Source organism: Zonotrichia leucophrys, chromosome 3 (assembly GCF_028769735.1).
Source record: "Zonotrichia leucophrys gambelii isolate GWCS_2022_RI chromosome 3, RI_Zleu_2.0, whole genome shotgun sequence".
Lineage (NCBI taxonomy): Eukaryota > Metazoa > Chordata > Aves > Passeriformes > Passerellidae > Zonotrichia > Zonotrichia leucophrys.
Genome location: NC_088172.1, coordinates 15,926,918 through 15,940,625, shown reverse-complemented (window position 1 = coordinate 15,940,625; position 13,708 = coordinate 15,926,918). Strand labels below are relative to the sequence as shown.

At 43.2% G+C, this 13,708-nt stretch overlaps 1 protein-coding gene across 1 annotated transcript; it reads right to left on the bottom strand.

The window, feature by feature from the left end:
- Window positions 1-656: 656 nt before the first annotated feature.
- On the bottom strand, window positions 657-11,678 carry PRSS35 (serine protease 35). Its single transcript, XM_064707462.1, has 2 exons — window positions 11,548-11,678; window positions 657-6,548 (listed from the first exon to the last, which is right to left on the bottom strand). Exon 2 carries the CDS (start codon window positions 6,530-6,532, stop codon window positions 5,291-5,293), a length of 1,242 nt encoding a protein of 413 aa, XP_064563532.1. The 5' UTR covers window positions 6,533-6,548; window positions 11,548-11,678; the 3' UTR covers window positions 657-5,290.
- Between the last annotated feature and the right edge of the window lie 2,030 nt (window positions 11,679-13,708).

Below are 13,708 nucleotides of genomic sequence, written 5' to 3'. Positions count from 1 at the left end.
AGATCCTGTTAGCAGCCCCAAAAAGGACTTTTTTTCCCGGTCAAAAAGCTTTCAACCCTATTTATTTCCCTGTGGCACTTACTTCTCCCCATATAAGAGCTAGTGGGTAAGCCCTTGCCAGACCCCTGATAAATATTGCTTGTATTAGACACACTGGTAATTACAGGTGCAATAATTTCTTAACTTTCCATTAAATATTTCCAGCAGCTTGCCAAAAATCTCTCCTTTTACCCTCAGAGATAAAATCAGCACAAGTTTTGAGGGCACAGAGTTAAGATAATTCTAAGAACCAAGATGATAATATTTTACATACTTCTAATTTGGCCTTGTTCAACAGCTCTCCAAGGCAGAAAGTGCAACTATAGCAAATAACAGAAACAGAACTAATTCCTTATTTTAGAATTAATAACTTGCGGCGTAGACTATGAGTCATTTCCTTGCTGAACTAAATTTTTTTACTCATCAAATTTGCTCATGGAGTAATTATCTTGAAGACAGGGAGTTTTTTTTTTTTTTTCCCAGAACAAGTTTAAAGAGACATTAATATCTTGTAAGACCAAGTCCCAGATGATTCACTAAAAAATCATTACAGGCACTTAGAGAATGAAGTTTGTGTAACACAACCATGGCTAACAAACTACATCATGACAGAGGAAAAGAAAAACATCAGAAAATATTTATTGACAGAATAAGTGCATCATATAATATCTTAACAGAGCAAAGGTTTGCATTTATTATCTCAAATGGCTTGTCATTTTGCACAGTTAAAAATATTCTAAAGTTTTCTGTCAGTCTTAAAAAAGCAAAGAACCTGAAAGAGTCCTCAAAGCTACTTCTGGATGTTTTTAATCTAAATGCTCTGACACCTGGAGCAAAAGACTGGTGCAAAGGGGACCAAAATATACTTCCAAATCCTTTGAGATTAGAGTGAAATTTTAAGCTTTCAATTTAATAACATTCTTTTTTTTTCCCCCCGTCTCTCTTTAATCCAGGACTTTGTAGATGGAACTATCCGCAATAATCTGTGCTTTAAAATTGGAAGCAGTTGATTAAATTTCTATGGATGCCAAACACAAACAGAAGACACTTGAAAAAAAATCTATTGCCTAGAATTTCTAGATGCATGCAAAAAAATTGAGCTAACATTTTAGTGCCTTAAGTCAGAGAATTTTTTGCTTCATTTTTTTCCCCAATGGAGAACAGCCTTTACAGGAATCCCAAAAAAAGGTCAGGTTTGAGAAAGTCCCTTTACTCACTACATTTTTGGTGATCCAGTGTACTGGGAGGTTCATACTGCCAAGCCTTTTGGTCAGAACACAGATTGCTGCTTTCCAAGGACCCTGAATGAACAGAAGCATAATCCCTGCAAATTCAGGCATGGATTGTAGGTCAGGATTAAAACCCCTGCCTGCTAAGCAGGCCCTGCCATAGCCTGAGTCCTCTCAAAGCCCTTTCCTTGTTGCTGTTGGCTGGGAAGAAATGCCTTATTTTTAACAGTGAAAAATTGTCATGAAACTTGTGAATTTCACATCTTAATTAATACTATTAAGTGTCTACCATCTGCCTACTCTTTCTCACAATAGATGCCTCTGCTACCTTGCAGCCATTTCATCTGTTACTTTGCACACTTTCTTTATCCCTTGCATACCATCTCCATCTTCCTGCCCTTTCATACCTTCTACTCATTCTTTCTTTCTCTTTTTTTTTTTGCTATTTGCTGCCAGGTCATCCCTTATCAGCAAAATAGAAAGAATTCCCCAGCTGCTTCTCTCCTCCACATGTGGATGAAGGGTTTTTTTTATTTAAGCCATATTCATGCTGATTCACACTCCATATAGACACATAAATCTGCAAAATTAAGATGGTAAATCTTAAGGAGTCAAGGAGTTTCTTTAAGCAATTATTAAAACATTGGGCACTCTATACCTCATATAACAGAAATAATTTCCCTACATAATGTTGTGGTTTTCTTTTGTTAATACAAACTTTGACTTAATTCTTCACACTGCAGATAACCCCTCTGTGTCTTAGAGCCTCAGATTAAACACATGCACAAATACCTTGTGGAAGCTGGTCTGGGTGTGTTAATGGCTTGCATATGAGGTTTATCTTTGGCCCTGAAAAAAACTTACTTGTTGACTTTATAAATTCCAGTAGCCCTCTAGGAGAAAAGAGATTTGACTGAAGTTGTTTTTTCCCAAAGCCAGGAATACAGTTAAATAAAAAGATCTACTATACAAACACTTATGGAAAAGAATTGGTACTGATTTAAAAAGTGATGTACAGTCTGGTACCTGAGAGAGGAAAACTCATTTAGGGAAACATCAGGAGGGCTGGAAACCCAGCCTTCCTGCTGATGTCCTAGACAACAGCAGGATCTAATCTACTGGGGTCATATTTTCCTCCTCATATTTTCTCACTGGTAACTAGATAGTAACTGCATGTTTTAAAGAAAATCCAAGATGACTCAACAATTTTTGTCCCATTTGCAGTGATGGGTACCAAGAGCTCTGTGCAGGACGTTAAACTCCTGGGATTGTGTGTAAGTAGTAGATTTATGAACAGAAGTCCCTGTAGTAGGTAGTCACAATGTCTATATAAAGCATTTATTTCTCTATTAGGCCAAGTGGAAGACCAAAATGTTGCCTAGCATGCTGAGGCAACAGGAAAAGCATTTTGTCTGTGTCTTCTTCTACCTGCATTCCTGGCCTGAAGGTGCTGACAACACAAAACTCAGTCAAAGCATCCATGGTCTCCAAGCCTGTGTATTTGCATGTGTTTGTGCATGGGCACTGGGACACAGAGGTTTGTTTGGTTGATTGAAAGTAATTTTTATGTTGCTCTGGCCAACCTCTTTAATCTTTTAGTACTACAGAATTAGCATCTAGTACTTATTCTCTGAAAAGAAAGTTTTTATCAACGTGGTATGGAAACCTCAGGTTGCAGCTGAGATATTTCCAACAGATGATTATTATAACAAGACTATTTGGAAGCTGACATCACACATTTTTCATTCTTACCTTGCTCCCAATTCCCAAAGTGATAAAGATATAGATTTTATTTCTTCTGAGGAGAAGTACACCTAAATAAGACTCAACAAAACAAGGAATTTACTATGATCCCTTTATCTTGATCAGTTTTGGACCCAAATCAACAATGACAATAATAGTAAAAAAATCCATGGACTTGGGTTGTCTTGTTTTAGATTAATGATGTGGTACCTTATTTGTCACAGTAACTATGGAAAAAGGCACTTAAGAAAAACATTGCAGACCTGACTAAAGGATACTATAAATCTGTTGCATAGAGCAAGAGTATTAAATACTGGACTGAGGTGATTTAAAATTACTGTCAGCAAAGCCACATATGTTAATAGAGATGTTAACAACAATAAAAAATAATTAACCCTAAAATCTTAGAGTTATTTCTAAACTTTAAAAATTATTATTAGTTTTCTGCAAACAATCACACAAAATAAAATTAAAACATAATAAAGGAAGGAAAGCTGAGTGTTTCCTGGAAAGGTTGGCATTAAAAGAAATAGTTTCCTTTAAAGTGAGATCTCTTCCAATGAATGAAATATTGTTAGGTTATGATATGGAAGCAAGTCTTAAATTTTTGTGCTTTGGCAATAATAGGACAAAGTTGCCTGCACATTCAGTGTGTCAGGTTATACACTTTCAAACATATACCAAAAAAAAGGGTTATTTAAAACCATGTTATGTCATCAAAAGCATGTTTTAAAGATTTAAAAAAAAAATTTTAAATCTTGTATTTTTTTCTCCTGCACAGGAAGAAAATGTATTTTGGTCAGCATAAATTTATGGTAAAAAATTTAAATTATACAGTGGTGAATACTATGAAAAGTATTGAAACCCAAAGGATATGATCAGAAAGGCACAGTATCTTTTTATGTTATTAGATTAATGTAGCACCATAAGAATTCTGTGTACTTCAAAATCTTGACATAAAATAAAAGATATAGACTTATATAGCAATCAACAACAGTTTTTAAGAAGGTGGTTTGTGTTTAAAGGTGTATAAAAGTCAAGCTCAGTTTGTGTCTTCATTAAATACATGGTTCTGCAAACATATTGAACCAAATTATTTGCTAACTACTGCTGCTATCTAACAAGATACCTTCTATAAAGCACAGGATAGTTCTACCATTCAGAAGGTGCTATAATTTAATTGGGAGAAATTTTCAGTTAACCCTGTGAATCATGTTAAGGTGGAATCTGAATATAACATGATTAAAACCACACACTTTGCAAAACTGTATATAGCCAAACTAAAATATTGATTTCCAACTCCCAGTCTAACACATACTATCCTATCTATGAAGCTGAACTTGTATAAAAGTAATTTATAAAAACTGAAGAAATGTTTAGCACCCAGAAAATATATCATCTGTGAAGCTCCAAATGATTGTCAAGTAGCCACTTTGGGAGTCAGTGACTTCTCCCAATGGTAAAGCTAAACATTTGACTAGAAACTAAACCTACATCTCTCCAAATATTGATTGGAAGGCAAATGCATGTGTTTAAGATTTCTATAGCTTCTCTAAGAACATTTAAAGGCATTAAATATGTCTAAACGTTTCTTCTTCTTCCAAACACAGAAACTATTTTTTTGTTAGTTTCTCTTTTTACTGAGCAATGGAGTGATTTTTTCTTTAAGGTGTAACCCTCAGCTACATAAATTTGGAATTTCCATGGGAGTGTTCCTGCAGCAACCAGAAGAGGAAGTTTTCCAAACTAACCATCATCAACTATAGTGCTGCTTCTCAACATGGACCTGTGGTCTTTAGAGAATGCCAGAATAATGTCTTGTTCTCATGCAGTTCATTCTGCACATACAGGAACATGCTATATGCACAACTTGCATTTGAAGAATTGGAACAGAACCCTGAGAAAAGTAAATCCATTGGAAAAAAATAGATATTGCTTAATAACACCAGTTTGAGATGTTTCAACGTTTCCTCTGGGGAAAAAAATGACAAACAGGTGCAGCCATTTTTTTCCTCACAAATGACTTGAATTTATCACAATTGCAAACATAAATATAGTTTGGGATTTTAAGTGTGTATCTAGGTTGATTACAGTTAGAAATACTTTGTCTGACAATTCTACCCCTCCCCTAGAAATTCAGCATCCCTTAAGTCACCATAGCACTACTTGCGAGCTTTGAGTTCAAGAACGTTCTGGCGTGGAGTGATGTTCTTCCAGTCACTGTCGCCTTTCACTCTATGGCAGTGAGGGTGCTAAGCAGAACTGCGGCTTGGCTCTCTTCAGCCTTGGGCGCAATTCTCATCATTCCCATGTATCCAGAAGCAAATCTGGGCATATTTGAGAGGAGTAATTCGTACCGCTACATTGTAATCCTGCTGTTCACCATTGATGTCCACCCACTGGTGGCCTGAGTAAACAGCGATGATCTTGCGTTTCCACTTCTTTTTGTTTGGCTCCTTCAGGCGGAGATAGATGCCAGATCCTGTGGAGCCAGGCTCAGCATCACAGTACTGATAAAACAGATCATTGGACTCATCAGAAATGCTACAAAATCTATAAACCAGCTGCCCAGACCGATCATTGTCAAAACCTGAGAAGTGGATCATGCTCCCAGGCATCATTTTGATTGTTGGGCTGATTCCCAGCTCCATGTATTTCCTTTTGTGGGGACGCTTGAGCTCAAGAACAGCATAATCATAATCCAGGGCAATATCCCCAGAGACACCCTTAAACCAGCCTTTTGGGATGTGCGTGCTCTTCACCCGGGTCCACTGGAAGGAGGGCATGCCATTTGAGGTCCCTTGCTTCCTCCCAGATCCCCTCTGCTTTCTCTCATCGCCTTTGGATGGTCGCCTTAATTCTGTGGCGGCTTTGGGATCCTCTTTGGCCGCAGAAATTTCTCTCCTACTTCTTTTAGCACCTTTGCGTTTCCTGCCGTTGCCTCTGGATTTTGTCTTCATCAGGCCCACCCTCAGTCTTTTGCTGCCCTTGACATAATCCTTGCCATTGTGCAGGCAGTGGGCTGCTGTGAGCACATGCTTGGGGGAAACAAGAATGCCACTGCAGCCCGTGGAGATCTTCACAGCTGTGTTGAACGGAAAGTTGGTCATAAACCTCTTGTCATAGATGCTGAACCTACTGTCTGTCCCATATATCTGCCTCTTCCTCCTCAAAGGCCTTCGTGTGGTTGTGTTTGCAGCTGGGTCAGGCACTGCTCCGAGGACACTCACTTCAGTCAGGGTCCGTGTGCCGTTTTCAAAAACAGTCTCATAGGATAAGAGGCTCTTCAAGTCAGACAAGCTTGGCACTGGCAGTTTCCTTTGACATTCAATTCCACATACACTGTTCAGCTCTAATTTGGTTTTTGCTTCAAATTTAGGGCTGTCAAGGGAGAAAGTTCTTTCTCTCACAATCTGGGGAATCTTCTTTAAGTGCCAAGTAAAATCTTGTTCAGTTTCTGTTCCATTACTGAGACCCAATATAGGTATGAAAATTATGAGTAGCAGTAACATGTGCTCCATTTTATTTTATTTTTTTCTAAAACAAGAAAGAGAGATTTGAAAATACACTTTGGAAATACATACAGTTATCTTAATATCTTCTAAGTATAATCATGCAATTTTAGAACTGACATCAGTGGAATAGAATTCTACAATCTGCTCAAAATAGAAATGCCTCAAATATTCCCTGTTTTGCCTCTAACTCTTCCAATCGTTTCTAGCAAGATGGATGCAGATAATTCAGCCAGCATCCATGCAGAGCTACCTACTGGAAGATGAAATCAGCTGAGTTTTACCTGTTTTTCCCTTTGTGAACAGCAGTCTGAGTCATTCCACTTGGTAGAACATCCTGGTTTTCTTCATTCCAAAGCAGAACATCCTGATTTTATTTATTCCAAAGGTATGCAGTTACATATTAGGTTTCTGCTTCTCTTTCCTATAGCTATATAGTAGAAGGTAGAATATGCTTGGAAACACTCAGTGCATTCAAAAGTTGGGATCCAAGCAGAGATGGAGAGACAGACTACACTAATGAGGCTTAGGAACCTTTGGGAAACCAGACCAATTGTGCTCTTTCATGTAATGGCCAAAACGTGGCTTTAGCTGACTTAAAAGTCACCAATGGTTCTCCACTACCCGCACAGAGGAGAGCTAAAAATCTGCCTGTAAGAAAAAAGGGCACTTTTCTAAGTGCTATCCCAAGGAACCAAGGTCTTCTAGGACAGACAGACAAATGAGGAAAGCAGAATGTTGCTGGTGGAGAGGAGCCTCCTGGTTTTATTACATGCAGCAAAGCTCAGCTGAGTAGGAGGGTTAATTCTGGTTACTCATTGCATGAGTAACATTTTCAGGATCCCACAAAGGCTGTAGGAACTGTGCTGTGTGTGCCTTATGGTCATGTGGAATGCCCCACCTAGATGGGGTGATGCACCAGCAGTGAATGGGAAAGACAAAATGCAGTATTATTCCCATCTCTAGCTGAGAACATGCAGGAGAAATGTAACATTGTTAGAAGTCTGAGGCAGAGCCAGAAACTGAACCCAGAATTCTTGATTCTGAACTCAAAACATTACTGAAAAGACCATTTTTCTCTTTTGGCAGCATTGATGTTAGTGGTATTATCCAACTACTGGCAGCTGCCACTGGGAAACCTGTGCTCAGTTCCAACATCCTTCATTCCAATTACATGGAAACCTCAGCAGTGAAGAAAGAAAGGGTCTATGATTAAACTTTAAAAGCCAAGCAATTCAAGGATTTGTATGTGGTTAAGCTCTCTGGTTTATATTGCAATGGCAGTGTAGGCCAGGGCAAATACAACCACTTTCCTTAATTTTAGTTTAGAATAGTAGAAGAAGTGCTCTCCAGTGAAACAGCCAGTATATGGAAAAAGAAGTGGGGAACATCGCTTTCAAAGCTGTGTAATGGACCAGTGACTCTTTTTGAGGCACCTTTACCCTATAGTCATATTTGTTGTCTATAATAATTTTTTTTTTATTGTTAAGTAAGCACTACAGTTCAACCTCAGCTTGTGGCTTCTGATGCCAAGAAGAGGCTGGATTTGTTTTAGCATAGTTTTACACTTTTCACCTTTGCCAGAATGGAACACCAACTTTGAGCAGGAGTCTACTTACTAAACACCACATTTTACAATACAAGGAAACCCTCCCTGGCTTTTAAGTAGCTAACTCAGGTTGTGGAGGAGATGTAGGGACTTTCCTAAGACATCTGGAGATTACGGTGACTCACAGGTCTGAGCTCTGGATGTATGTGGTCATATGAAAAGATATCTGAAAGTTTTGAAAGCAGGGCTGGGGAATCATCCCAGACAAAAGATTTTGTAGAGGGACACCAGTTGTTCACACCAGTCTAGATTACTGGTATAGCAGAAATGTGCACATTTAAACATTAACTTTGATATACAAAGTTACCTTCAAAGTGTTGGTTCAGTTATTGCTGAACAAAACAGTTCTAATACCAGGCTTGAGAATTATTTTTTTCTATTTTTCCCGAGAATACTCCTCCCCTTTTCAGCTTTTCATAAGGGTCTGGATATTTGGTATTCCTCTGTAGCTGAACTTTGTGAGCCCTAAGGAAAGTTCAGTCACTAACTGCTTGTTCACATAGAAAGTCTGGGTTGATGTTATTCCACTGTGATGGCTGATGTTGTCCCAGCTGATCTCATAACTAGGTTTATAGAGAAGTCCATTTTTTTCTCTCTGCTTTATAGAGAGACTTTCTGCAAGCAGATGGGTGGAGTACTATGGCTCCCTTCTGCCACTCTTTAGAAAGAAAAAAAAGAGTCAAAGCACAGAACCTTCCATAGATGCCTTGGAGCCCTCCATTTGAAACATGACACTCAAGTGCTCACTACTTACAAAGGCAGTCTTGGAAGCCAAGATTTTCTTCAATTATAACGAACCACTTGTCACTGGGAATGAACTAACTACACTTCAGGATAACTGGAAGAAGTTCAAGAAACTTGATAAACCCAGTAATTCTCATTACAGACCAGAGCAGTGGTTCTGCTAGGCAGCTTTGTCATTTCCAGCCATGTATTTAAGATCTCTTTACTAACCCCATCCCTGCTGTTTCGAGGAGGCCAGCTCCAAGCAAGGGCAATGTCAGCAGTTGCCATGGCCCAGCACAGGCTGCTGGCAAAAGGGAAACATAGGGCTCCTCTTGCCACTTGATGAGGATGGAAATGTGAAGATGGGTGCAAAGATAACTTTGCAGGAGAGGAGAAAGGGAGAGAGAATACAGCCTCCAGGGAAAGGAGGATTGTCCTGAGAAGGCTTCAAGTTGATTGCAAGGAAAAAACCCTCAATTACCCATTCTCCACTCTTCCTCCACACCCCAAGATGCTCTGCCCTCTCCTTTCCTTCACTCCTTTCCCATACAGATTTTGGGTTGGCTTACAGTAATTGGAATTCTTGAGTCAGCTCTTTAAGGTATGATGAATTACTTGAGAGAAGACAAGATGGAAACCAGAAAGAGAGAGATCTCCAGCTATATGAAAATGTTGAAAATCTTCCTGCAGTTTCCAAACTCAGCTGATAACTTTGGTGGCATTCCAGCTGCCAGGCGTATCCATACAAGAAAAACTATTTTTAGCTCTTGTTGTTTCTTGCTTCCAACATTAAACCTTTCTGCATCCACAGAAAAAAATACCTAATTTTTGAGGATATCCTTCAAATATTTTGTCCTACCTTACTCCAGCTGAATACAGGTCAGATGCTCAGGAAAAGCTTATAGTCAAGCCAAACTAGAATAGGTTTCTCTTCAGGCTACCACGGAAGAAATTTACATGCCAGTGTAGCTCAGACAGAAGAAAAATTCAGTCCAGCTTCCTGACAGTGTTTTATCTTGGTCTGTTCAGTGCAGCCTCTACCGTAAGGCTTTCTTATTCTTGTAGGAAAGTCAGCACATTACAAACTCGGCTTACACAATTTAAAATCCGATTTCTAGGCCCTAAAATAACAGACCGCTATAGTAACCATCTCCTTTAGCTGCTTTTGGCCTTATTCTTGAAATGACCTGGAAGTTGGAATTCAAAGTTGTACTCTGACAAAGCAAAATAGAGAACAAATTTTTGGTATCTCACTCTCCCCGGAAGAAACCATTGCCCTAATCTTATCCACCACTGCTGCCCCTGATCTCCTCCAGATGCACTCACTCTGTACAGTGGTGAATGGATGTTGTCCTCCTCTCTGATTTGCGGAAAAAAAACCCCAAAAAAACAAAAAAACCCAAACCACTGCGGCTCCTGTCTCTTGCAAAAGTTTAGGCAGCTTCAGTACTCATCGGAAGAACTAATTTTACACGGCGAGCGTGACAGCTCATTTCTGAAATCCCACGGGCGGGGAAATGAAGGACCGCCAGCGAGCGGCGCAGTGCCCGCCGCGGCCGCGGGGCGGCGCTCCCGCAGCGCCGGCAGCGCCTCCGCGCCCGGTCCCGGCCCCGCTCCCTCCGGCCGCTCCCGACGCTCCCCGGCCGGGATCTTCTCGGCCCCGCTCCCTCCGGCCGCTCCTGACCCTCCCCGGCCGGGATTCTCTCCCGCTCCGCCGCGCCGGGAGCGGGCGGAGGGTGAGGATGTCGCGCCCAGGCCTGAGCGGCTCCGGGCGTCCGGCCCTGCCAGCCGGGCGGCGTCCCCGGGACGGCAGCGGGTGGGCACGGACCGGGAGCCGGGCGGAGGAACTGCGGGGACGGGAGGGCTTTGCCGGGATGGCCGCCTTCCCCCTGCCCTCTCCGCTGTTGCCGGCCGCTCCTGTGTGTCAAAGCACAGGGCTGTCCTGGAAGAAGAGGAGGATAAAAGGAGATAAAGGAGTAAGCCTTTATCTCTCCTTAGGCATTCCCTGGTCCTGCTTTCCGCAGGAGGCTCTGCCTCTCCGCACCGATCCGAAGGAGTTTTCCCCCTCTACAAAGCCTGAAAGTTAAATACCTTGGCACAGCTCTTTTATTTTTGCTATTCCAAGACAAATCTGTTTCCAGCAGTGACGAATCTGGATGAAATTAGTGTTAATTCCAGAGGAGCGCGGAGATGGTAGCCCCAATACTGAGGGGATGAATCAGAATTAAAGGAGTTTGTTTTGAAGGGTGAAGAGGCTCCCTGCCTGCTCCCCGCAGAAGGCACAGCACAGAGACAAATCCCCGAAAACCCAATAAATATTCCCCTTGCCTCAGTCCTGTTAAGCCGTCTTGTGAAACCGGCTTCAAATATGAAAAAACAAGCACCAGACAAACGCGTGGCGTTTTAGCCCTATCAAAATATATGCATCAGGCTAAAGAGGCAGGGACTTAATACAAAACATCTCAGCTGCCAAGCTCAAGGTACTGACATCGCTCAGCCCCATCATTTTTTAAAAACGACCCGCGTAGGAAGAATGACATCGCAAGAAAACTATCACCTTAGAGACGCTGTCTAGCTCGCAGTGCCCGGTGCCCCTCAGCCCCCGTCCCCAGCTCCGCTCCTGCCCACCCGGGTCTCTGGGGGCTGCCTCTTGCCCAGAGGCCGGCGCCGGGAAGGGTGCTGGTCGTACCTGGCAGCCCGCAGGACGGACGGAGGAGAGGGTGGCCGCAGCCCCGGGGCTCCGGCTCCCGGCTCCCCGCTCCGCGCCGCTCGTCCGCCGCCCAGCGCCCGCGGCTACTGAGCGCGGGGCGGGGGGAGCGGCCAGGTCTTCCCAGGCGGGGGAGGGGATGGAAAAAGGAAAAAAAAAAAAAAAAGAAAGAAAAAAAAAAAAAAAAAAAGAAAAAGAAGGCGAGAGGGAGGAAGCCGAGGGGGAGGGCCGAGGGGAGCGGAGGCAGATCCCGGTGTCTCCTGGGATGGGATGGGATGGGATGGGATGGGATGGGATGGGATGGGATGGGATGGGATGGGATGGGATGGGATGGGATGGGATGGGATGGGATGGGATGGGATGGGAAGTGAAGAGAAGAAGGGGCTCTGCCTGCCGAGCAGGGAGGCGCATCGCCCCGGCGGCGGCTTCTCCGTGCCGGAGTGACCCGCCCGGGGATGGGGCGGGAGAGGCTGCGGGGCCGGGGGGCGAGGAGGGGACAAGCGGGGAGGTGGAGGGACTCCGTCCCAAGGGAAGGCAGCGGGGCTCCACCTGTGCCGGCGGCCGCAGCGGGGAGGGCCGCTCGTCCTGTCCCGCCCGGGCGCTCCTGGGCAAGGCGAGGAGCGGGGAATGGCGATCCCACGGACCGTGGCCTGCCCGCTCCCCCTGTCCCGCCGGGGCACTCCTGAGCAAGACGAGGAGCGGGAATGGCGATCCCATAGACCGTGGCCTGCCCGCTCCCCCTGCCCTCACCCCTGCCTCCCAGCCCCGCTCCTCTGGAGCGCCTTGCTCCTCAGGGACCCTCCCTGCCCCCTCCTCTGCACCATTCCCGCTCCTCTGGGCCTCAGAGGCCAGGTGAGAAGCACCTTCCTCCTTTCCTCATCACTCTTTGTTCTTCTTTGCGGTCCTCCTTTCCCTCGGTGTTCCTGTGGTTTCTCCTCCCAGGGCAGAAGGTTTCGTGTGGAGGTCTCTCCTCCTTGGATCACCCCCTGGCACTACAACAGGGCCCTCCCCAAAGCTGTCCACTGCCACACAGACAGACAAGGTGAAAAGTCCCCTCACTGAGCAGTTCTGCTAGTGCTTAACACAAGCACTTCCATTGACTTCATCTGCTGAAAACTCATTTCATGCTAAATGAAGGCCCATTGATTTGCCAAAACCAGCAGGAAATTTGTGGCATTGCTGGAGATCAGAATGAGATCTCCAGAGTGCTGCTTTGTGTTTTTAATCATAGGCATATCCTTCCTTTAAAAGTCTTAACTTCAAGAACTTAGTGGAACCAAATTTGTAAACAGGTTGGAAATAAGGCTTTGACCAGCAAGCTGCAGCTTGCAGTTTCATTTTGAAGATTGAGGCTTATTTCTTCAAAACGTAGATTTCATTTGCAGTTCTGGGTTTGCTGTTGTTTGTGCACACAACTTAAAAACAAAGCAAAATAGTAATAATATAATAACATTTCGTGTGCCAGAGAAAGTGACCTGAAGAATTACCGATGTAAGTAACAAGGCAAGAGAGAAATGCAGGCAAAGTGGTGAAGTTTTACAAACAATGTATTGAACATAAGAGCTTCCACAGTGGGTGGGACCAAGGGCTTTGCTAGACCAATATCGAGTTGCATTACTGAAGGCAGTAGTTCCCTCCAGCATTTCACTACCACCAACATTTCAGACTTAGAGATTTTGTAAAGCAGGCGCAATTTCTATGATCTTAGCAACCTTCACTAGATTTCTCTGTTGGGTTCCTGCCCATCTTCCCTTTAACCTACATTGATCTGTAGTATCTACAACTTGCTCTGGTGACAAGTTCTCCAGGTCAAACATATCTTTGTGCAAAATCTTGCCTCTTTTAGTGTCTTTTCAACCTGGCAACTGCTATCTTCATTTGATGCTCACTAGTTCTCTATCGCATACTCTGTAACTCCTCTCCCACTCTGAAGAATTCTATTTAAGTTAGCCAAGCTTTACATCAAAGATGTTCCTGTTTTCCATCCTATTGCTGATGTTCAGGGACCAGAAAAGCATCTGAAGGAAGATGCAGCCAAACACTTCTTGGCAGTGGCAAGTAGAAAACAAGGAGTTTACTTGGATTGGGCAGCTGTGTTGAGCTACAACTGCAGCTAGGGAGGTTCAAACTGGTCATGGGGAAA

Coding starts and splice junctions, on each gene's coding strand:
- PRSS35 (XM_064707462.1), bottom strand. CDS start 6,532: ATGGAGCACATGTTACTGCTACTCATAATTTTCATACCTATATTGGGT.